Source organism: Falco biarmicus, chromosome 2 (assembly GCF_023638135.1).
Source record: "Falco biarmicus isolate bFalBia1 chromosome 2, bFalBia1.pri, whole genome shotgun sequence".
Classification (NCBI taxonomy): Eukaryota; Metazoa; Chordata; class Aves; order Falconiformes; family Falconidae; genus Falco; species Falco biarmicus.
This window is the reverse complement of record NC_079289.1, coordinates 85,553,099-85,576,554: the sequence shown is the minus strand read 5'-3', so window position 1 is coordinate 85,576,554 and position 23,456 is coordinate 85,553,099. Positions and strand designations below refer to the sequence as shown.

The 23,456-nt window shown below is 37.9% G+C and overlaps 1 protein-coding gene across 11 annotated transcripts in view; it reads right to left on the bottom strand.

Moving 5' to 3' along the window:
• DMD (dystrophin) overlaps nt 1-23,456 on the bottom strand; it is a 1,162,034-nt gene that overhangs the window by 860,931 nt on the left and 277,647 nt on the right. For all 11 annotated transcript variants that reach the window (XM_056326975.1, XM_056326977.1, XM_056326978.1 and 8 more), the window contains 3 exons: nt 21,917-22,009; nt 14,791-14,963; nt 1,908-2,026 (listed from right to left, as the gene is read on the bottom strand). In XM_056326975.1, coding sequence (XP_056182950.1) covers nt 1,908-2,026; nt 14,791-14,963; nt 21,917-22,009 — 385 coding nt within the window. The remainder of the gene's footprint in view (nt 1-1,907; nt 2,027-14,790; nt 14,964-21,916; nt 22,010-23,456) is intronic.

Below are 23,456 nucleotides of genomic sequence, written 5' to 3'. Positions count from 1 at the left end.
ACTTACTAGTAATTCTGCTTTTCAGTCTACATAATAATAACATAAAAATAACAGATTTATTATTGTGAACAAAACTGTTAGTTTCACAAATTCATATAGTTTCAAATAGGTACAGAATTTACTTTTCCTTTGGAAAAGTTTTCTTTTTTTTTATTTGTAGAGGGGGAAAAAAAAGAAAGGTGGCAAGCACCATGGTTTACAACACTGAATAGCAAATAATTAGAGCAAACATTTGGAAAAACACCAATGTTTGAGAATTTTTCAGTTGCTGGGCAAACAACTGCAAGTATCTTTGCCAAAACCGGAATAAAATGTTTAATCCAAAGTGACTTTTGTATAAAGAAAATAACTTATTCATTAATCTGTTTTAAAAAGAAAGTTCAACCAATTATAGCAAAGACTGTTACTATATCTACTCAGTTGTGCACCCCCGTTTTTAATTCCAATTTCATTCAGAACTTAAAAGCTGAATCTTGTGCTCTAGCACATTGAAAGCCTGTTCCTCCTCCAGTAGCTGACACAAATTCAGTTCTAAAGATGAAAGATAGTGTACTAAGAAGCAATTCGGTACTGGTTTTACCCATGCCTTTCATCCACAAGTTCCACTACAGACACAACATACATTGCTGTTACAAGGGAAATTATTTGGCTGCACAGAAGACACACACTTAGGCATTCATGAAGCTTTCACCTATAAGGTGGCAAATGCCTGTCATCTTTGACTCAGATCTTACTACCTACTCCAGTGAGCACCACGTGAGATGCTCCTTTTTTAATTCTACATAGGGTGAAACATGACCATCTTGAATTAAACGAGCTCCTCTAACAGATTTTCACTCTACAAAGCAGTAACGTTACAGAGCAGATAGTTTTATTATGTTCAACTACACCACCAGCAGACAGTTTTTTCATATATTTCTCTTGGGGAAATACACAGGATACAAGATTGTTAGTTCAATCTTGAGACATGCCCTACTATATTAAAACATTAAGAAACCTGATGTTATGTTTTAGACTCATTTTCACATTTTGTTGAAGTTTGGTTCTTCCCATCAGAAATTCAGCACGAGGTAAGCCACTGAGAACAGCACAAACATAAAGAAAATTGCATTTATTTGTGGCTTAATGGGAAATTGCATGAAAATATGGCATATGGATCATAGTGTGAAAAAGACAATGTATATAATATATACAAAGGCATACATAAAAAGGAAATAAAACAGCTGTTCAACATCACCTTGTAGTAAAGAATGTATTAGAAATGTTCTCTGAGGGAAAACTACTTAGCAATGTAGAATGCACAGCAGAGAATACACAGAAACAGATAAAATTAAAGAGATCATGTAAAAACAAGGCACCTTTCAATCATGACTGCATAAGGAAGTACAAAAGATAAAGTTAAAGAGGAAAGTCTATTACATGTAAGACTAAATAATAGTGATATGAGTCATGTCATCCTGCTAAAATTTCAATATACAGATACATAAGTCATATTTTAAAGATTTGAGTATCTAGAGTTTGAATACACATTTTGGATATGTATTAAAAGGCAATTTGAAATCATGATCTTTCCAGAAGATATAAAAATTGCAGATGGTCTAAATAATTAAAACAGAAACCAGCTACGTATTGAGTTACCTTTATTTCAGTGCATGCACATTAAAACTCTGGCCCCAAAGCTGGAAAAAAAAATGCTTTAGGGCATGTACGTACAGATAGTTCTTAAGCTATCTCAATAGAGCACAAAGATAACATTAAAACAAACAAAAAAGGAAATCTGCCTCACTGTACTATTTATCTTGCTAAAAGTTAGGTACTTGTGCAAAAAAAAAATCAAATTCATTTACAATCAAATGCATGGAAAAATTGATTTTCTACTTTGAGAAAAGCATTTAATTTATACTAACCTTCAGGGTCAAGTAGTTTCTCTATCCCCAGGTGTTGCCTGGCTATGTTGAATGCATGTTCTAATCGTTGTACACTTGACTGCTGGGAAGCAACAACGTTCCAATCAAATAGGTCTGGTCTAAAACAAAAATAAAAGGAACAGTAAGTCTCTTCTTTTTTAGCATTAGATTTACTTAACTATTTCTACATCCATCCAACAGCATCAGCAACTACATTTTATTTTCTTATTGAAAGAACTGGTTCAGTCAGCGCTGGAATGAATGAATGATAAACTCATAAAATTGTTTAGGTTGGAAAAGACCTTAAGGATCATCAATTCCAACCATTAGCCTAACACTGCTAGACTAAAGTCCACACATTAGACTGATAAGTCCACCACTGAATCATGTCCCTAAGTGGCACATCTACACATCTTTTTAATACTTCCAGGAATGGTGATTCCACCACCTCCCTGGGCAGCCTGTTCCACTGCTTGAAAACTCTTTCGGTGAAGAACTTTTTCCTAATATCAATTATAAACCTCCCCTGGTGCAACTTGAGATGTTTTCCTCTTCTCCTATCACTTGTTACATAGAAGAGACTGACATCCACCTGCCTACCTTTCAGGTAGTTGTAGACAGCAATAAGATTCCCCCTGAGCCTCCTTTTCTCCAGGTTAAACCACCCCAGCTCCCTCAGCCACTCCTCATGAGACTTCAGCTCTACACCCTTCACCAGCCTCATTGACCTTGTCTGGACACACTCCACCACCTCTACCTCTCTCGCAAAGTGAAGAGTCCAAAACTGAACACAGCATTCAAGGCGTGGCCTCATCAGTGGAGTATAATGGGACAGTCACTTCCATTGTCCTGCTGGCCACACTGTTTCAGTTGGAAGCCAGGATGCTATTGGCTGCCTTGGCCACCTGGGAACACTGTCAGCTTGTATTCAGGTGGCAGTCAGCACCCCCAAGTCCTTTTCTGCTGGGCAGCTTTCCAGCCACTCATCCCCAAACCTGTAGCGTTGCATGGGGTGGTTGTGAACCAAGTGCGGGACCCAGCACGTCTCCTTGTTCAACCTCTTACAGTTGCCCTCAGCCCATTGGTCCATCCTGTCCACATCCCTCTGTAGAGTCTTCCTACTCTCAAGCAGATGGACACTGCCCCCAACTTGGTGTTGTCTGCAAACTTACCAAGGGTGAACTCAATCCCCCCATCCAGATAGTCAGTAAAGGTATTAAACAGGACTGGCCCCAATACTGAGCCCTAGGAAACACCACATGTGACCAGCCACCAGCTTGATGTAACTCCATTTACTGCTATTCTCTGGGCTTGGCCATCCAGCCAGCTTTTAACCCAGTGCAGAGTACACCCATCCAAGCCATAAGCAGCCACTTTCTCCAGGAGCATGCTGTGGGAGATACTGCCAAAGGCTTTACTAAGGTCCGGGTAGAAAATATCCACAACCTTTCCCTCATCCACTAGGTGGGTCACCTTGTCATAGAAGGAGATGAGGTTTGTCAAGTAGGACCTGCCTTTCATAAAGTCCTGCTGGCTGGGCCTGTTCCCCTGGCTGTCCTTGCATGTGCCACATGATGGCACTCAGGATGACCTGCTACATAGCCTTCCCCAGCACCGAGGTCAGGCTGACAGGCCTGTAGTTCCCCAGATCCTCCTTCAAGCCCTTCTTGTAGATGGGCATCACATTGGCTAACCTCCAGTCAACTGGGACCTCCCCAGTTAGCCAGGACTGTTGGTAAATGATGGTGAGTGTCTTGCTGAGCTTTTCTGCCAGCTCCCTCAGTACCCTTGGGTGGATCCCATAGACTTGTGCACAACTCAATGGAGCATCATGTCACTGACTGTTTCCTCCTGGACTGTGTGGACTTTATTCTGCTCCTTGTCCCCGTCTTCCAGGTCAGGGGGGTGAGTACCCAGAGGGAACAACTGCTCTTACTATTAAAGACTAATGCAAAAAGGGCATTAAGCAGCTCAGCCTTTGTGGCAATGCTCCCCATCGCATCCAATAAAGGACGGAGACTATCCTTCGCCTTCCTTTCGTTTATAACACACTTGTATAAACATGTTTTGTTATCTTTTACAGCAGCAGCCAGCCTGAGTTGTAGCTGGGCTTTCACCTCATTAATCTTCTCCCTGCATAACCTTGCAACATCCTTGTAGTCCTCCAGAGCTGCCTGCCTCTTCCAGAGGCGGCAAACTCTCCTTTTTTCTCCGAGTTCCAGCCAAAGCTCTCTGTTCAGCCAGGCCAGTTTTCTCCCGCAATGGCTTGTCTTTTGGCACATGGCGACAGCCTGCTCCTGCTACCTTCCTGAGGAATGTCCAGCCTTCCTGGACACCTTGTTCCTTCAAAGCTATCTCCCAAGGGACTCTGTCAACTAGACTCTTAAACAGGCTGAAGTTGGCCCTCCAGAAGTCCAAGGTTCTGCTGACCCCCCCTCCTTACTTCTCTGAGATTCAAAAACTCTTATCACCTCATGATTGCTATGCCAAAGACATCCTCCAGCCTTCACAGCACCCACCACTCCTTCCCTCTTTGTAAACAGCAGGTCCAGCGGGGCATCTCCCCTGGCTGTCTCACTGACTAGCTGTGTCAGGAAGTTATCTTCCACACACTCCTGGAACCTCGTGGACTGTTTCCCCTCTGCTGTGCTGCATTTCCAGCAGACATCTGGTAGGCTTAATTCCCCCATGAGGTCAAGGGCTAGTGATCTTGAGACTTCTCCCAGCTGCTTGTAGAATGTTTCATCTGCCTCTTCTTCCTAGTTGGGTGGTCTGTAACACACTCCCACCAAAATATCAGCTCTTTCAGCCTTCCCCCTGGTTCTTATCCATAAACACTCAACCCTACTGTTCGCCACCATGCAGCTCTAGGCAGTTGAAACACTCCCTGACACACAGAGCTACCCCGCCACCTCTCCTTCCGCCCATGCCTTTGTAAGAATTTGTAGCTATCCATTGCAGCACTCCAGTCATGTAAGTTTTCCCACGTTTCCATGATGGTGACTATATCATAGTCTTTCTGACAACTACATGAAAAATCAATAATGAATAATCTGAGTGTCCTACCATGGTAAGAAGATGTCTTTTCACATCTTTAACCCAGGCTCCAGGGAGGCAGCAGAATTCTTTAATAAGTTGATCCGGTCTGCACATTGGGCTGTTGTTTCCCCTCAGGAGACAGTCTCCTGGGACAATGACCTGTCTGTTTTTCTTTATGGAAGTGGCTCTGACCCATGGCATAGACCAACTTAACCTTGGCAACATCTCCATGCTCAAAAACAGGCATGTTGCCACCTGCATATCCGTAGGAAGCCTTGCTTTATCACTTTCCCACTTCAAGTTTAAAGCTCTTTTGATAAGCCCTCCTAACTCCAGTGCAAAGACCCTTTTCCCCCTTTGAGACAGTTGTACCCTGTCTGTTGCCAGCAATCCTGTTGTAGTGTAAACCAAACCATGATCAAAACCCCCAAAATTCTGTTGGTGATGAAAAAAAGTTTCATCAGATTTTCCGCATTTATTGTGCATACAATAAGAAGAAAGACAACTATGCTAGTTGTGACTTTGATACAGTGTTCTAAAATCAGATAGTATTTAAATGTATAATTTTATCTACAGATAAACTATTTTATTTACACAAATTAAAATGTTGTAATTAGTTATGAGAGATTTACTTAAAATTAATTTTAAAAGTTCTTTTTGAAGATTTTCCTGTAGTTATAATAGATGGAAAAAGTGTTTACTACATCAGGCAGTAATAACATCAAGAGAGCAAAGGAAAAATGACATTTAAGTAGTAGTAGTAATTTCCCAGTTATGCACCTTTGCTATCCAGTTTTTTTCTGAGAAGGGAGTGATTTACACAGTAATAATTTATTGTAAAGTATTTTGCTTCTTTACACAGAGGTTCTTAAACATTAATCCAATGTAGAGGTTTGTCCTTCCCACATGCAGAACAACTTCAGAATATTAAATTTGGCGGGGGGCAGGATGGGCAAGGGAGAAGAAACTTAGGTGATAATCTCTGTTTCTAGTCATGGATGCAGTAAGTCTGTGATCTAATAGATCATTTTGCATACTAAAACACAGGCATTTTCAAAATACAGATTATGTCTGGACAATTTTTCCCATCATTCTTGTATTGGGTATGACTAGGTTGCTGTTACCATTCTTCATAGTGATCCACATGATGTTGTGTTTTGGTTTTGTGGTTAAAACAGTGTTAATAACAAATTGTTTGGCTATTGCTGAACTATGCTTATACAGAATCAAGGCCATCTCTTCCCCCACCACCACTTTGCCTCCCGCAAGTGAGTAGGTTTGGGGAGGTTAAGAAGTTGGGAGGGGACACAGCCAGGACAGGTGACCCAAACTGGCCAAAGGGATAGTCTGTACTATGTAACTCACCCAGCAAGAAATACTGGGGTAGAGCGGGATGGAGGTTTTGTCTTCTAAGATGGCCGCTGCTGGGCATCAGTCTGCTTGGAGATGCTGAGATACTGCCTTTCCATCACTTGTTTTGCTACTCTTCTTTCCTTCATTTATTAAACAGTCTCTACTTTGACTCATGAGTTTTCTTGCTTCTGCTTTTCCTATTCTCTTTCCTGCCCCAGGGGAGCAGGGGAAGAAGCAAACACGTGGTTGTGTGGGTGTTCAGGTGCTGACTGGGATCAAGCCACCACATTGCTACACCTTACTCAATGGCATACAGATATTCCTCAATTTTTTATTCTCCCCAAATATTGGCTGGCATATGGCATAGGCTGCATAAACTCATACAATCAAATTTAGCAAAGAGAGCACTGTAGGAACCACAAAGCTATCCATTATGACTTTCTTAAAAATCTCTGTAAGGATGTGTTGCATAAATACTACACAGACTAGCATATATAAAAAGATTATTCAGTGACGAAAGATTTTAGGACAAGGAAAGAAATGAATTATATCCAAGGGGCTACCTCCCTCCACCCCCAAACGTTTTTTCAGGGATTTGGTTTGAAGTTCTAGTCACACTTGTGCTGCTCAGACCAAAACATTATCTTCATATATCACCAAACAAGTCACGATTATAAGATTTTATATACAGGAACAGACTTTCTTCTAACCAGTCAGGACTCCACTGGGCAAGAACAGTAACAGTTAGAATTATTCATTGAGGAATGACACAATATTGTTTTATTCCTCTTGAAAAACCGCTGTCATCATTAATAATATCTTAGATATACAACTTCATCCAACTTCTCAATTGCATAGTCCAGGAGGATATTTTTGAGTTAATGTGTCCACACAGGCCAAGACTATTACCATCACATATTCTATAGAGGTAGGATTCTCAAAATAAGACACAGAAAGAATTAGATTTGTTTGTTCATTTAAAAAAAAAAAAAAAAAAAACCAACAATAAAAACAAGCATTCAAACACAAAAGTTTCAATAACAAAGTTTCAGAAAACATGCTGTAGAAGACCTTGGTTGAATTTGCATACTTACTAGCTCTACTGCATATGCATGTGCTTGTGTAGAGCATACACAGCATCTCACATTTTACATTTACTACAGATGGCAAAAATTTGAACCCTCTGAGGCATAGCTATAAAAGAGTAGTAAGCTTCAGTAAGTCATTGACAGTTTTCTTATGAATTTTCTTAGTATTGTACATAAAGGACAGCACAGATATCAAGCCAGCTTAAAAGTATACAGCCATCTACTGCAACTCAGTTCTGACAAGCACCAGCTTAAAAAAAAATAATAAAATTTCAAAAAACTCTTTCCATTACAACAGCAATTTAACTTTCCAGATTTTTCCTTTGTTGAAACTACACACATTTCAGTAAGTCTGTCACCAGAATCAGTGGCATAATGTCAGCTTGAAGCATCAGCTTCTCAGTGCTCCATGCCTAGATGTTTTGCCGAGTACATTTATGTGGCAATACTGCCAAGTACAATTGCAGGAGACATTACAGTGTAGAAGATTAAGAATTATTGTATATGGCAAATGGCTTTTAAAAATGCCTGAAACAAAATTTCAAATACCAACTATTATTAGCTTTCTACGGAGTTTTAAATAGAGAGGTGAGCAGGTATGATATAGTGAAGAGAAATAAAATGGAATACTGATACTCCACCTTCTTTGCTTCTCAGTATTGTTCAAATTGTGAAAAGCAAGAGGAAAATTGTTCTCATGTCTGCAGTTTCGTTCATGACTGACAGAAAGTAAAGCCAAAGAGACATAACTAGCAGTCTTCACTCCTTTCCCTGAACACATACAAGCATATGCATGTTCAAAGAAGTTAGAATTAACTAGAACATGTTGAACTCCATCTAGCCACCCACTGATCAGCTAAACCAGCACTGATAGTTTATGAAAAGATCATGGAAAGCCGAAATTGAAAGGCTTACGGGCTTCAATCATCAAGTTTTGTATTGTAAAGTCAATATTTATACTGAACAATAAGTAATTTTTGTACCTGTGGTTCTTTCTTATAACCAGCAGAAAGAAAGAAAGAAAAAAAAAAAACGGAAACAAACAAAAAAGGTGGAAAACCCCCCAAAGTTCATAAAAATATATTTGCATAAAAAAGTTGGTCATTAAGTAGAAGAGTGACTCCCCCTCCCCCAAACACACAATTTATGGTGGAAATGGATCAGCCAGGGTAAGAAAATGGCATCTGAAGTATACTAAAGCCAAAAAACCCCAGGCATATCTCTATGTAGAAATTAAAGTAATGGGTAAAACCAAACCAAAGTTACTACAAAAAGCAACAGGTTACCATACAGCTTCAGGCCACAAAACAAAACTCAGAGGCAGCAGAAAACTATGTGCAGTAACTCCATCCCACCCCAGTGCTCTTCTGTTCCTAGCCACAGCTCCTGTCAGCGACACAGAGTTTCAAGGCACATACTCATTTTTCCTCAGAGACCAGCTGCTAAATCTTTGTCAGAAATGGAAAGCTAGTTTTCATGAGTGCAGATATAAATACTATAACCAAATAAGCCCCACAACAGTTTATAAGCAGTAATGAAAAGCAGAACTTCTGAGGTTGGTTTCTTTAATTACTAAAAAACATGTTTATTCATTCAAAGAAGTTTTTCAATATGCATCTAAGAGGTAACGAATTTTGCAAAGTTGTCAAATCAAGCAAAATAAGAGGAAAAAAAGCATACACTCCATAGGGAAAATTCTGAAGATAAGAAGAAACACATTTTGAAGATACTTCATCACAGGATGTATTGTTTTCATTTCTTCAGAATTTCTGGAGTGACTTATTTCTAAAATACCACAACCCTTTAAACCAACAACAATGTAACTTGCATAATTTTGGTAAAAAACAAGTTACACTAAAGCAATTATGAACATCACAAAGAAACACCATACATGTTTTAAAAGGCCATTTTCTTAAGCTATATTAATATCTAGCTAAGGTTATAATACTATTAGAATTAGGCTCCATTAAAATAATTTAGCAAAAGAGCAACTTGCAGATCTAATTCACAAAAGCTTCCCATCAGTGTATGTAGAAAAAAGCCATGTTTAAATCATAAAAGTTACTATCTCTTCCTCAAGAGAGAAGTTGTATTTGTTATTCAAGCTTTATTTATACAAGAAAATCTTGTGTAAGTTTTCACTACTCTTACAATTAAAACAAACCAGAGCCAGTAACTAGCATATAATCTAGTAACTTGTTACAGTAAAAGTACTTTCATACCTTTTTTAATGTCATTTTCCTTCCCTCCCCACTCTGCTCTCTTGAAGCAGAAACAGCTGCAATGAAGTGCTCATTTTTAAGGCAGTCACCTGGTCTAAGTTAATCATTTTAAAGAAGCAAGAAGGAAGCTCATGAATGCTACTGTCCCACCTCAAAATCCTCATTAAAGGGACAGGGATGTGGCAGGGGGGAACCACCAATAAACCAAACCTTGAGAAAGTTAGAGGAAAGAGGCAAGACTCTCTCGGATACCCATTTAGAAAAAAAAAGATTAAAAGAAATAAACAGGGAAGCTCTGTGTGATCTGGAGTCAAAAGCAGTGAGAGTTTCAACTGTAGCTGAACTGACATCTCTTCATTAGCAAAGTATTTTTGTTTCCATATATTCCTAAGGTGATGGTGCCACTTCACCACTGCTGCCTTGTTTATTCAGTTTAATGCAAAACACACTGTTCAAGGAACCATATCCTAAGTTTATCTTTATACTCAGAAAATTTGCACCCTGAGCTCACTGATGTGCTCCTGTAGCTTTTCTAAGTAACCTGTGCTCCGCTGCTCCTCACACTCAGCTTCAAAAACAATTGCTAAAGAGCCTAAAAGTCCACACAGGCACGGTGTTTATACAAATGGGAATATCTACACAAAGTAACTCCTTTGCAAAATTCGAGAGCTTAGCCAGTATTTCAGGTGAGGCAATATAGAAACTACAGTGTGGTATATATTTCGATGCAGTTATAAAAAAAAATAATAAAAGCCTTGATTTATTTATAAAAGAGAAATCTAATTGTAAAAATACTAGTGTGGTTTAGACATACAACAAGACTAACCACAGGATGTACTAATAATCTTAATAGCTTACTACTTTATGCCAAAATACCTTTCTTAACATACCATAAAAGTATTATGAAGCACCAATTTTAAAAGCAAATGAAATAGGACTGAGTTTAGGAAACAAAATTTAATGCTTGCATATTGTGAGAGACTGATTCCTATAGATATAAAAAAGAAATTACTTTAATGCTACCAGTAAATCTTCTGTCACTTTCAGAGACCCTAAATACTATGGGAAAATTTGGTTATCATCATTCCTTCAGCATTGGAGAGACTTTTTTTTGGGGGGTGGGGGGTGTTGGGGTGGGGTGTTGATAGCAGTCAGTCTAGAAATACCGCTAAAACTGGCAAAAAATACACACACCAGGCACGAGGTCCACCATATGAGTTTATTACCATACCTGAATTTCAAACTATGGCTTCTTTTTTTTTCTGACTAATTTTGCTTCTATTCCTGAGAATGTCTAAATGTGATGAAGACTGCACACAAACTGCAGCCTGAGTGTCCATGCAGAAGGCTTACAGCTTAACCTTGAAATACACCTGAAGGAACAGCTAAATTCAAAAGACTTCAGTGTCAAAAGGAGGAACTACTATTTGCAATAAAGAGTATTTTTTGACAAATCATGAAAGTCTTTTACGTTTCAGGAATTATGAGTATATGTTTTAAACACTAAAAATTATTTTCCCCACCAATATTTTCTATGTATGTGTTATTTCCTAAGTAACCATAAAAATAACCATAGCTGTTCTGACAATTAGAGAAACAAATCCTTGTTTTTCTTCAAGAGCCCATTTCAATGTTAAAATTGCTAGTAGAAAGAGAGGTACTGAAATGTATTGTGGAAATGGACAATAATAAAGGAGAAAAAAAGACAATGGAAAAAGTGAGCTAATAAAATACAGAGAAATAGACTCAGAGGAAGACAGGAAAAAAGAAGAGAACATCTGGATCAAACTTTATGGAGAATAAGGAAATGGAAGAGAAAGATGTAGAACAGGAGAACTGGAGAAACAGAAAATCAGAAGTAAAACAGAGATGCTATAATACAAAAGCGTTTGTCTTCAGTGGGCTTGCCATTCTGTGTATGTATACCAAATATCAGAGCATAAAAAGCCTAGGATGTATGCAATACCAGGTTTCTCTGAGATTTCAGGTAATCAGGTGTTGATCGACTTAAGTGTATATGCAAACTCTCTTTAGGTATGAAGCCAAGACACTCTGACACTCAACAAGTAGGTACCTGCATCTTAGAGTGACTAAATTAGGTGTCAGTGCTTCTTAGAGAAGGCTTTTTATTCTTATAGAATAGAGCTAGGTGCTCCTAAACACTCAGAGTGTCTTAGTGTACCTATTTTATTGATTGCACCTTGATTCTTGAAGGGCAATTCAGTGTTCCTGCATACTGAGCATGAAGTGCAAAGTCACCAAAAATCATTATACAGGACACACTAAGCACAGCGGCTCATCTTAAAAACGACTGACTCAGGCCTTCAGAGAACATTAGGTCTTCCTCTGAGACTTTTGCAGAACACCTTAGTGATTAAATTCCAGAAGACAACAACTGGTGTGTCTTGGAGTCTTGGAGACTTGCTTTAGGGAATATGAATGCACACTTCCCAGATGAGTGCACTAACTACTGGGCAAGAAACAAGACTTCAGTGGAGTAATTGTTTTTCATTTCAACTAAAGATAGGCTCACTGCGCAGAAAGCTATAAAAATTTTATGGCAGCAGGAACAAGACTAAAAGCAAGCTTAATTTTGCAATTGTGTTTTAGAAAAAAATGAATAAAGTACATAAATTGTAGTGAGTAGGAAATGAACGTTCACAACTGGTGAACTTTGCATGGAACTGAACATAGCAGTGCATGAAGTATGATATACAGACACTTAGACTTGTGTGGAGACAATCCCAATGTGGCTTAGGCAGGCAACTTTCTTCTACAGCCCACAACTGATCCCGAATAGGAGCCTCTGTTCAGACTTCTGGAGCTCTTCTTACAGAAAGGGACAAAAAGGAACTTCCCATTACCAATTTCAGACACCAAATGATATTACATAGTCCTGCAGAGCACACATTCTGATTACCTGCATCAGGTAATTCAGATTGCATGCAATCAGGGAACAGGCAGTCTGAGAGTGTGTCTAGGTGAAAAGATAAGCCACCACTTTGGCCTTCTGCTGCACTGATATGCCGAAAATGTAATCAGGTAGTTACAAAGCCATACAGTACTACAGCCTTTGAGTCTAAAGTAATAATTAGTTATCAATTTAATTTCAGCATAACTAAATTTTTGGTATTTGTGAAATAAAGTATTTCCCCCAACTGTATCCAATGTAACAGGGGCAGCACTGTACCACTAAAAGCAGTAGGAATCACTCAGTCCTTTCTGTATCACAGAGTTCCTGTGTGACTTAAGTAACCTGGTGTCCGAATTAAAACCAACATTTTCCCACCTTAATAAGGCTGTGTCTAGACAATGTTTTAAGAAGACAAAAAGGTATGTAAGCTCACAGAGGTTATTAAGCTCTCACACTGTAACAGTTCTGCAAAGGTGATACAGACAAAACAGTATCCCATATAAATTTTTTTGGGGGGGGTTTAGGGTGTTGTTTTCAAATTATCTGCAAGTATAGGATCAGATCTTTACAAAGTGATTCATTGATTTCTACAGGACAATTGCCTTCTTATACTGAGGTCCATCAGAATGAAACCATTTACGAAATGAGACAGAGAATAAATTAAAATGAGAAATTATTATAATCAGAAATAACAAAAAAGTAAGTTTAGAAAGTGAAAAAACCCCACCAAACTACATTTTAATTATGACCAATGAATAAAGTAGTTATCAAAAGCTAGTGACATAGTTACCGTATCTTAGTTCTTTTCTTATTTAGCTCCCTAAATGCAGTTCTGCTAGTACCTGCATAAACACTTGCACCGACACATACAAGGTGCAAGCAGATCAATGGCAGAGTAACAGCAGGATGGTAGGAAAGCCCATTGTTAATGTTATAAATACTAAATGCAAGTGAAAGGCATACACAAAGCCCTTCTAGGGTATAATAAATCCTTCCTTAAAGTAATGCTTCATTCCTAACATTACAAGCAAATGCTTATAAGTGAAAGTTCGTGGACCTTAGTTCAGTCAGATCTACTCAAAGCTCCCAGGCACATGCAGGGTGAAAAAACAGACTCACAGAAAGAGATGCCTACTGGGCCTGGGATAGCAGTACAATGCATAACCGTTATTAATTCACTGTCTGTCTTCAGACTACAACAGCAGTAGATTTAATTGGACAGTTTCACCCAGAAACAATTACGTGAGACATTGAAATTTTTAGAAAGAAACATCTGCAGCTTTTCACTGCTGAAGTTGGAAGGTATATATCATCTCAGACTACGCTTTTAGAAATATTTTGCCTTATTTTAGCTTGTCTTTAATGCAACTCAAAAAAAAAAAAAAAAAAAAAAAAAGCCTGACCTGTACTAATATCTTGTAAATCCCTCTTGTCTCTTACTAAACTGAGCGTACACATTCAGTTGTTAAAAACTCAACTCATTAGTAATTTGGAGCTCAGCCACCTTGCAGGACAGCCCCCTTTAGGAGAGAGGTATAGAAGAGAGATCAGGAGGTTTACCACACTGGAAAAATAAGTACTGCTTTAAAACTAGTAATGCCAAGAACTAGACCTTTAAGATAGATTGGCTTGCACGTCTTCCTTAAGCCAAGTACACAGAACTACTGCAGAACTCTGAATATCTAAAGGCAGAGTTTTATACTACATAGACTAGAACAAGACAACTTCTGAGAAAGGGTGAAAACTCAAGTCACCTGGAGGAACAACATGAAAGGTTCTGAAAACAAAGGCTACCTTCTCCAGCTGTGTCCTTTTGAGGCAAATCCATATTTTCAATCCAGCAACTGTCAGAGGCTTTCAAGTACTACATTCCCCCCCTTTAAGTCCCCACAGGAAAAACTCCTTCTCCCTCTATGACAACCTCAAAGGCTTAGGTTTGGTTCTATTTCTTCTCTTCTCAAAAGTTTCCAAGCCTGTAGTCATTGAAACTATCTACTTGTATATACACTGAAATTCCAGAAAAGGATCTGAACTGAGCATGTTCAGTTACACAATGAAAAGCTCAGACCCCCTCTCTCCACAAGAGGATTCAGTTTCGCACCAAACATAACACCCAGCAAAGCAATCAGGCAGCTGTTTAAAAGAATGCTGAAACATCCACACATGAAGTAGCTAAACCCCCCACATAACAGATACGCCATCCTCAAGTCCTGTTAACAGCCATCTGTTACAAATTCACTTAGCTAATGAAAAGTTACTTTTCCTACCTGTGACTGTGGAGGAGCGCATTGAAAGCCAATCCATCAGACCAGCTACTGGTGAAATTGATAACATTGACCTGTGGGTAATTACGAGTCGATTGGCGAACCCAGCTCAGCAGAATCTTTTCACTGTTTGTCTGCTGCAGTCCAGCCATGATGTTTTTCATTACATCTTTGACCTGCAACAAGAGACACAATTTCATCAATGACTGGAACTTGCTCATTAAAAGCTGACCTTTTTTTTTTTTTTTCTTTACACAAAATAACTTCAGTTGCCTAGATTTAAGCCTTAAAGACAAACCTCCTAAGTAATTAAAGCACATACTTGGTGTAACGGTATAACGATAGCAGTCAGGCTTGAATGCTTCCAGACAAATGAGACTGACTTGTTGGTCACCATTGGTGATGGATTCAGTACATTCACGCCTGTGCCACCGGAAGCGTTCCATGCATGAACAGAGAAGGCACATTTTTTTGTGCCACTTATGGGAACAGAGTTGGTTCAAACAAAGTATTTCTCCTTGTGGTTTTCTTTGCTCTGGAAATAAATCCTTACTTAATATGATACATTATAGCAAAAGTTGTTAAGAGGATGAAAAGCATTCTTCTCTCATTGACAGAGTTGAAAGGAGGCAGAATAAATGTGCTCAGCGCACTGTAGATTATGTTTTCTACTTAAATGTGCAAAGTACATATGCATACATGCACTTGGATGAAAAGTTAATTTCATTGCACACATTAAAACAGTATTGCATATGATTAATTTTTAATTTTTCAATGAATAGTTAATATTCCTCTTTCATTAGAGAAAGCTTATTGACCTACAGTTATTTCACAAAAAGCCATTATTTTTGAGGGCTTCTAATAACATTAGCCTGCAGTTTGACACAATGCAGTTGACTGCGTATTTCATAACTAGTGAAAGAGCACCAAAACCTTACATTAAGAAGTCTATAATTTATTGTCCTGTAAAGTAAATCCTTTTAAATAATTGTTTTCTCCATATATCTTATAAAGGCCACAGCTTTTTTAAAATATCCTTAAGATACAATTTACTATGAAGTTGCTTATTGTTGCTTATTTGCTTATGGAGTATAAAATTTCATTATGAGTCTCCACTTGAATTGCTTCACAGACAGTATCAGTTGAAGAACAACATTCAGTGCAGAAGTTACTTTAAGATAAAGGATAAAACACTTTGAAATTGTACAAACCATATGATAACATGCAGAAGATGTAATCTCAAAGAATAATCAACAACACAAAAAAGTTAATTACTATGATACTGAAGAAAAAAAAAAATCAGATACCATTTGATTGTTCAGTCTGGTAAGTTCCTTCCTAGTTTCACAGTAATTAATTCAATCATTTGAATAAGTGAAGATATGAATTACTAAAAGAATGTCTTGGTTTTACATCTGAGATGCATAGACTATCAATGCCTTCAATTTTCCTTTTGAGTCTCAGGTATAAAGTTAACTTTATATGTTATTAGTTTCTGAGATGGGAGGAGAATTGATCCTCCCTAAATTTCACGGACACATTCCTGACTGTGGTCTAAGATTGTAATTTTCACCAGTAAAATTTAATTTAAAATTCTGTCAGATAAGAATAGCAGGATGTTACAGTTGCTTCCATTTCTACACCAAGAGACAGAAAGTAAAAAGTTCAAGAAAAGTAATTAATATACTCTTTAATTTTGTTTCATATGTCTGAGTGGGTATCTTGAATTTCTCATTAATATTTTAGTGTCTTCATTATTGAGAGGTGACGATGTAGATTTACATAATTCAGCAAGAAGCTAAGAGATTTCCCTCCTGTATTTGCAGGCAAAACCCCTTCACTACTATCAAAATACAAAATTTTGTTTTTCATGAATCCAGGTGCTAAAAAGATGAGAATTTTCAAGTATAGCATCTATCGCACCAAATTTTAACAATATGAAAGACTAGAAAATATTGAAATTATAGCAATGGAGAACTTGTCAAAGCCAGGATTTTGTTGTTCATTTTGGATTTTTATCATGTGCTTATATTTACAAATGCAGATTTATCTGACTATTATAAGCAGACTGTAACATTTGAAAAAAGCAACACACATTCATGTAAAGGGTACCTGAATGAATGAAGAAACACAAGATTTAGAAATATAAAAGTTCATAACATACCAAGTGTTTGAGTTGACATTAACATAAGAGAAAGGAGCAATAAGTATGAACAGAGAAAATTACACAGAAACAATCAAACAATGGGCCCTCTGGAAGGCAATTATTTTGAAGAGTCCAAGTGACATTTTATCCTTTCATTTTAGAGAGGCAAAGCCCAAAATTTAGCATTTATTTCTAATTTTGAGTAAACAAACAGAAAATAGTTTCAGACTCGTCTTGTTGAATTATATATGCTGACAAGGAATAAAGATTTACTCTCATTTTCCTTCATTTCTCTGCATCAGTGAAGACTTAAATTTATGATTTTTGGTTATCTCCTAGGGAATGGCAAGCATTTTAAATAAAGAACTAAAATGGTCTTATCTCATCCTGAGAACTGAAGTCACTTCCTATTCAGTAAGAACTGGTAGAAAACTCCACTTCTACAACTGGACCTACCTGTCCTCCCAAGCACCCCGTGGGGTGCTGCCATCCCTCACACCCCACCTGATACCTTGGCAGCACCACGCAGCACCATGCCGTGCCATGCCATGCCGTGCCGTGCCATGCCAGGCCGTGTCATGCCAGGCCACACCACTGTGGGCACAGCACTGTGCTGCTTGCAGGATGGCTGGGTTCTGAAGGGAAATCAGCGCCTGAGTGGAAAAACGCTGGCTGACTTCAAGGTTAGGAGGAAGCTTTTTGAAGGCTTCTCAGTTAAGATGTAGTGTTGAGAAACTAGTCCGTAGAGATGTGTTCACATCAGCGTGAATAGTGTTTGGATGGATAAGGTCCTCAGCACCCAGTATCAAAACCAACAGCCATTTCAAAGCATCTAGTAGGTTCTGCCTCTTGCTGTCAAATGATGAGTTGACCTATGATACTAATTTCTTTGTTACCCCTCCTTTGTAATGCAGTATATCCTGGCAGGAAAAAAAGCTTTAAGGTGTAAGAAAATCTGACTTCCACAGAATATAAATCCCTGCTCTTCCTGGGGAACATGCATATACTATGGTGATAAAAAAAGATTCAATTTGAATAGAAGGTGTGGGGACAAGGGGGCAAAGGGCAACACAGACACCCTCAAGATGACTTCTAAAATGTCAAACTTCCAAACAGATAGCTGTTAACAGAATGGGACCACCACTGTTCTTGTCACTACACTGCGAAGAAGCTGCCAGCAGCATGCCCAGGCCTGGCTCATGGCAGCAGTGGAACACTGGCCTCCCTGCTGCAGGACCAAGTCTTCGGGTCTATGCACGCGTAGCTGTCTCTGTGTAAGGTGACTAGGAACAGCACAACCTCAGGCTTGCACTGCATCTTTCTCACATAAAGCCAACACCCAGGCATGTAACATTTTGTAAGACTGGCACTTAGCTTCAGGATGCCAGCCCTTAGAAGAGAGGGAGGGAGGAAGGAGAGAATCTAAAAAAAAATATTCTCAAAGCAAGGTGTTTTTATTTTTCTTAATCAAATAAGGACCTTATAGCTCCCTGACAGAACAACCGAGTACTTTTTACTTGCTGTATTACAGGTGTTCTGACTGCATAGATTACTTTTTTGTAGCTAGAATTCACTAAACTCTTTCAAAACACATTTTAAAGAACACTTTTAAGAACATTTTCATAGATGTTGAAGACATCTATCAAAGTAAAGCATCCTCTTTCTTCGTTGCTTCAAGGTGGATTGACAGTACTCTGTTAGTATTTTACTTCCACCATTATAATGCAACATAAAATAAAATGGTAATTCCAATTAAAATACCAGTTCTGCAACAAGTGCACAGCAAGCCTGATGCTTTTAATGGTCTCCAAATGAGGCTGACTGTTTAAATGCACTGTTCCCTGAAATATTTGCCTTCTGTATATGTCTATTCTTTCACTTAATTTCTGAAGTAAGTTGAGATTTTGGCTGTCTCTTATCAATGATTTTTGCTAGGTATTTTTTTTTCATGCTCTACATGAAAAAAAGTTTGCTTTTAAAGCAATAACAAAACAGCTTGCACACTGCAATATAGAATGTTTTTCCACTCTTAAGAGTCTTTGTCAAATGTAATAGTTCAGAAATTAATAATTTTTGTTTGGTTTTGCTTAAGTGTCAATGCTGCAGTGAGGGTGGGATCACAGAACTGTGAGAAAGATGGCAGCAGCTTCAAGGAAGCAGAAACTCTGATAGATTCAGTGCCATAAAGAGCTTTGGCAGCAGGTGCTCAACTCAGAATGATGGTTCAATTTCATTAAAACTTTAATAATAATCTGAAAAACAGGCTAGATAAAAAAAGGACACAATCACCACAGGATATGGAAAGCCCCAAGATTTCTACTGAGTAGAAATGAGAGTGACACGAATGAGTCAAATCTTGTCTGCTGCAATGCCTCTACCCCTGCCTCTCCTCAGTGGGACTGCTGGTGTCCATTCAGACTGGTACTGACTGGTACTGCCTAATTAGCCCCTCCATGCTTCTTTCTTCTACCATATACGTATATATGTACACACAGATACACACACATATATATATATATATATATTTTACACAAAGAGATTCACATTTTTGTAAGAGACAGTCTTGTTATCATACATAAGTATAGTTCTGTCCTAATGTGGTCCTGGCTGCAGGATGTGAAACTGGAAAAGGATTCTTGCCTGTTCATCTGCAACAACATACCTGTCAACACAACTTTTTTTTTTTTTTTTTTTTTCATGTGAGAAGATAAATTTCCTCTAGGCGACTCTTAGGACTGCAAGTTCTTGGAATCATAAAGTGAAAGGATTTGCAAAAGCAGGATTGCACCATCAAACACAAACTGCATCAATAGCATGCACTAAATCAACCGGCCTGTGTATTATCATTTATTTTTTTAGACCTCCCACAGACTACAAATAAATATATTAGTCTTGATATGTTATCATAGGTAAGGAGATGTTTTACCCAGCTGTAGACAACTGGCAGATAAATTTGGTGACCCTGAGGCCATAATTTAGTCTTTAACAACAGCTTGTTATGTTTCTAGCTGTTTAGTGCCAAGAACAATCAGTGATAGGGAAAATGGTACCAGCAGGAGGAAGCACCCTCTCTTAGGAAACTTACAGCCTTGTTTCACCAGAAGTGCTGTCACTATGTAAGACATTACCAACATATAAACAGGGCAAAACAATCACAAACATATTATAGAACATGAAAATCACTTCAAAACTTGAAAGGACACCTGAAAAAGAACAAAGATTTTCTCCATAGAGCTGTAAACAAGCAAATTCACTTTGAACTGTTCCAGTCCTTTGAGGGAAATAAGAAGCAAACCAACATCTCCTGAGTTTTGTTTTAAATGAGAAAAGCCCAAGAACAAATCTGTCTTTATATTATGTTTTAATTATTCATCACTATGCAACAGCAACTGGCTTCTTCTTGCCAACCAGGCTTTAGCTACACTTCTGAAAAGAAACTAAATTTATATTTAGCCAAATTATAAATTTATTGACAAAAATAAAAATAAAAAGTGAAGTCCAGAAGATGCAGGTCACTTCCTTTCAGTAATCCATGAACAGAACAAACCGAAACATGGACTCGATCATTATGATTATGCTGAGAAAGTTTCAGACTTTTAACCACTGTTTTGTAAATATTATCCCTGGAATTTTCATATATGTGCAGTTCAGCTGAAGTCACAGGTACTATCACAGCTGGTGTCACAGTTACCACTAGGCTCAAGATGAAGCTTGAAATGAATCACCTATGTACTGCAAGCAAGTGGTACTCTTAAGAGCACATGCCTACTGTCAAAAACTGCACCAGCCTATATCAGGAAACATGGGTCTTCTGTGCTTGTGTAACTATGCATTAAGTGGAATGTGGTGGGAAAAGCTCAAAGTAAAATTAAAAACTACACAGCTAATTCTAAAGCACATCTTTATTACTTTGCCTCAGAATAAAAGACAAATCAAATTATGAATTTGCACATGAATAGTCATCTCAGTCTGTAATTCATATAAATTAAAACACAGTGATTCAAGAATTATTGGTAAAAGTTGCACAACTAGGTTTCATATTCCATCTGCTCTTAATAAGTAATCTAGAACAATATTATGCAATTAAATGAGGAATATTGGAATGGGAGCCAAAGAAGTGATTGAACTATTTGCAGCTTTCATCTGTTGCTTCCACTGTAAAATTAGAAAAAAAATGTTCCCTACCTCAATGAATGATGCACATGTCATTTTTTACAGGAATGTTTAGGTTTTAATATAAAGTTTTTTCAGCTTTGTTTCCCACCATCTTTGCCTGTAATTCTTCAAAAAATAAAACCTCATAGATAATTGCTTGGGGAACAGAGCTAACATAAATGGACAGACTCTTAGCCCTGGGTCATGCAAACATGCAGACTCAGAGCATCCAGATGTTAGTTCTTTTTGAATTTTTATTTTACTATTGTCTCAGAATTGGTTTACTTAAGTGTCCTCATGATGAGGTTTTTATGAGATCGACATTATAATCCCCCCTTTCTCTCTAAAGAGAACGGAAGCTAAATGAGCCACATCTGCCTCAATAAATTGTCAGAGGAGCAGGTTTTTAGTGTTCTAAAAATAATTCTTGGCAGGATGGGTCAGGTCCAAAAAGCAACAAATGTTATTATTTCATTAAAATATAAAATTCACTTTCTAAGATACTAAAAAGGAAAGTGACTCTAAAAGCTATATATCCATGTTGGCTTTGTCTACACATTTTTCTTACAATAACTGTATTATAGATTCTTTTGCAACACTTGAGTGTGAAATTAGTCAAAAGAGCTGCTGCTAATGCTCTAAAACCTATTATATCTTCTTAAGATTCTTATTATCCTAGATAATATGTAAACAGACAGCCATAGAGCTTGCTGATTTAGGACGCTGTTTGCAATGCCTATGGTTACTTCGTAGGTTGTGGCTGGATAATAAATGGAAAAAAGATCAGTGGAATAACAGTCATGGAAAGTAAGCAGCAGTGCCACTCACCTGCCAGTGGAGGATTATATTCCAGATCAAACCAAGGGTCAGCTTATGATTTCCATCCACAATGTCTGAACTCCCAATATTTACCAAATCAACCTATTGAAGAAACAAACAAACAAAAATATTTGCATAAGATAAATAGCAAGCATAAGACATTGTGTTATTTTCATACATTTGGTGTTAAACTTTGTGTTGAGGGAGAGGGAGGGATGAGCTCAGGTAAATCTCTCATTTTGCCTCTGTTGTTTAGTAAACACCCAACTCATGTTTTATAAATGGCACAATTAACGTGCTGGCAAAAAGCATGCAGTGATCTAGAGTTTCAATTATTCCAGTTATAGGGTGTTGTGAAAACACAATGAAAAGTAAGCCTCTACCATTACAAATCACAAAACTGATGTGACAGGAAAACTCCCGTATTATGATCCATACTACCTTACTTAATATACTTTGCTGAAATTTACACACACATCTAGACACTGTAAGAATCTACAAACCCAATATATTGTACATATTTATATTAAAATAGAATTTGTTTTGCTTTAGTTAAATTCTACTGCGTATAAGGCAGGATGTGTTCTGGAATACAGAGAAACCGACGACTGTGGTATAAGCGAGTCTTTTCCACATTAGTTTATCCAGTAATGTTGTTTTCTATAATTAAATCATGCATTTACAACTTCATTATGCATCAGGATTTACCAACCTGGAATATTCTTTCCTCCACATGTAAAATGATTCTTCACCCACCCCCACTTTTTATGCTATCTAAACGAGAAAGTGGAATTCAGGGATGGGAGTGCAAGGCAGTACAAGCTAAGACCTGCACTTTTGGATAGAAATTATGACTAAAATTTGCATCCTTACTGTTTCATAGATTCAGTTTCTCACGATCAGAGCTGATACTTACATGGCAAAGCATCCCACTCCTTCAAAAATTATACTCTTTACATCTCTACTGCACTTCTTTGAAGTTACATATGTAGAATGACTAAAGGTTTTGCACACAAAAACCAAACCTTTTGGGGTTTGTTTTTTTGTTTGTTGTTGGTGGTTGCTTTTTTAATTTCAATGCATTATGAAATTTTATTCTATTCATATATGAAGTAGATGTTTTCCCAAGAACTCTAAAACTCTCAAGACCTCTTTTCTTTATGAAGTCATCATTTTGGACTAAAAGCAAAGACTGGCAATCAATTCTAACCAACAGTGTCTTGGAAATTTTCACAAGCGGAACTTGGACTTTATATCATAATTTTCAAATGGGGTCCACGTAGCAAGTGAATCATTACGAAGCTTATTAGGGTATCACTTACACATTCTACATTTGCTTTTGGAAATGGAAGCCTGAATACACAGGGCCTACACCTGTTTTACTAAAACAGAAGCACTTCCCAGTTTGCCTCAGCATTGCCTGAGACTATACTGGGGCAAGCCCCCTCCCCAGCACTATTACCTTATTGGGGGGGGGGGGGGGGGGGGGGGGATGTAATATGGATTGGTTGGAAGCAGCAGCATTTTTTTAGTCTGTTAGCACCCAGAT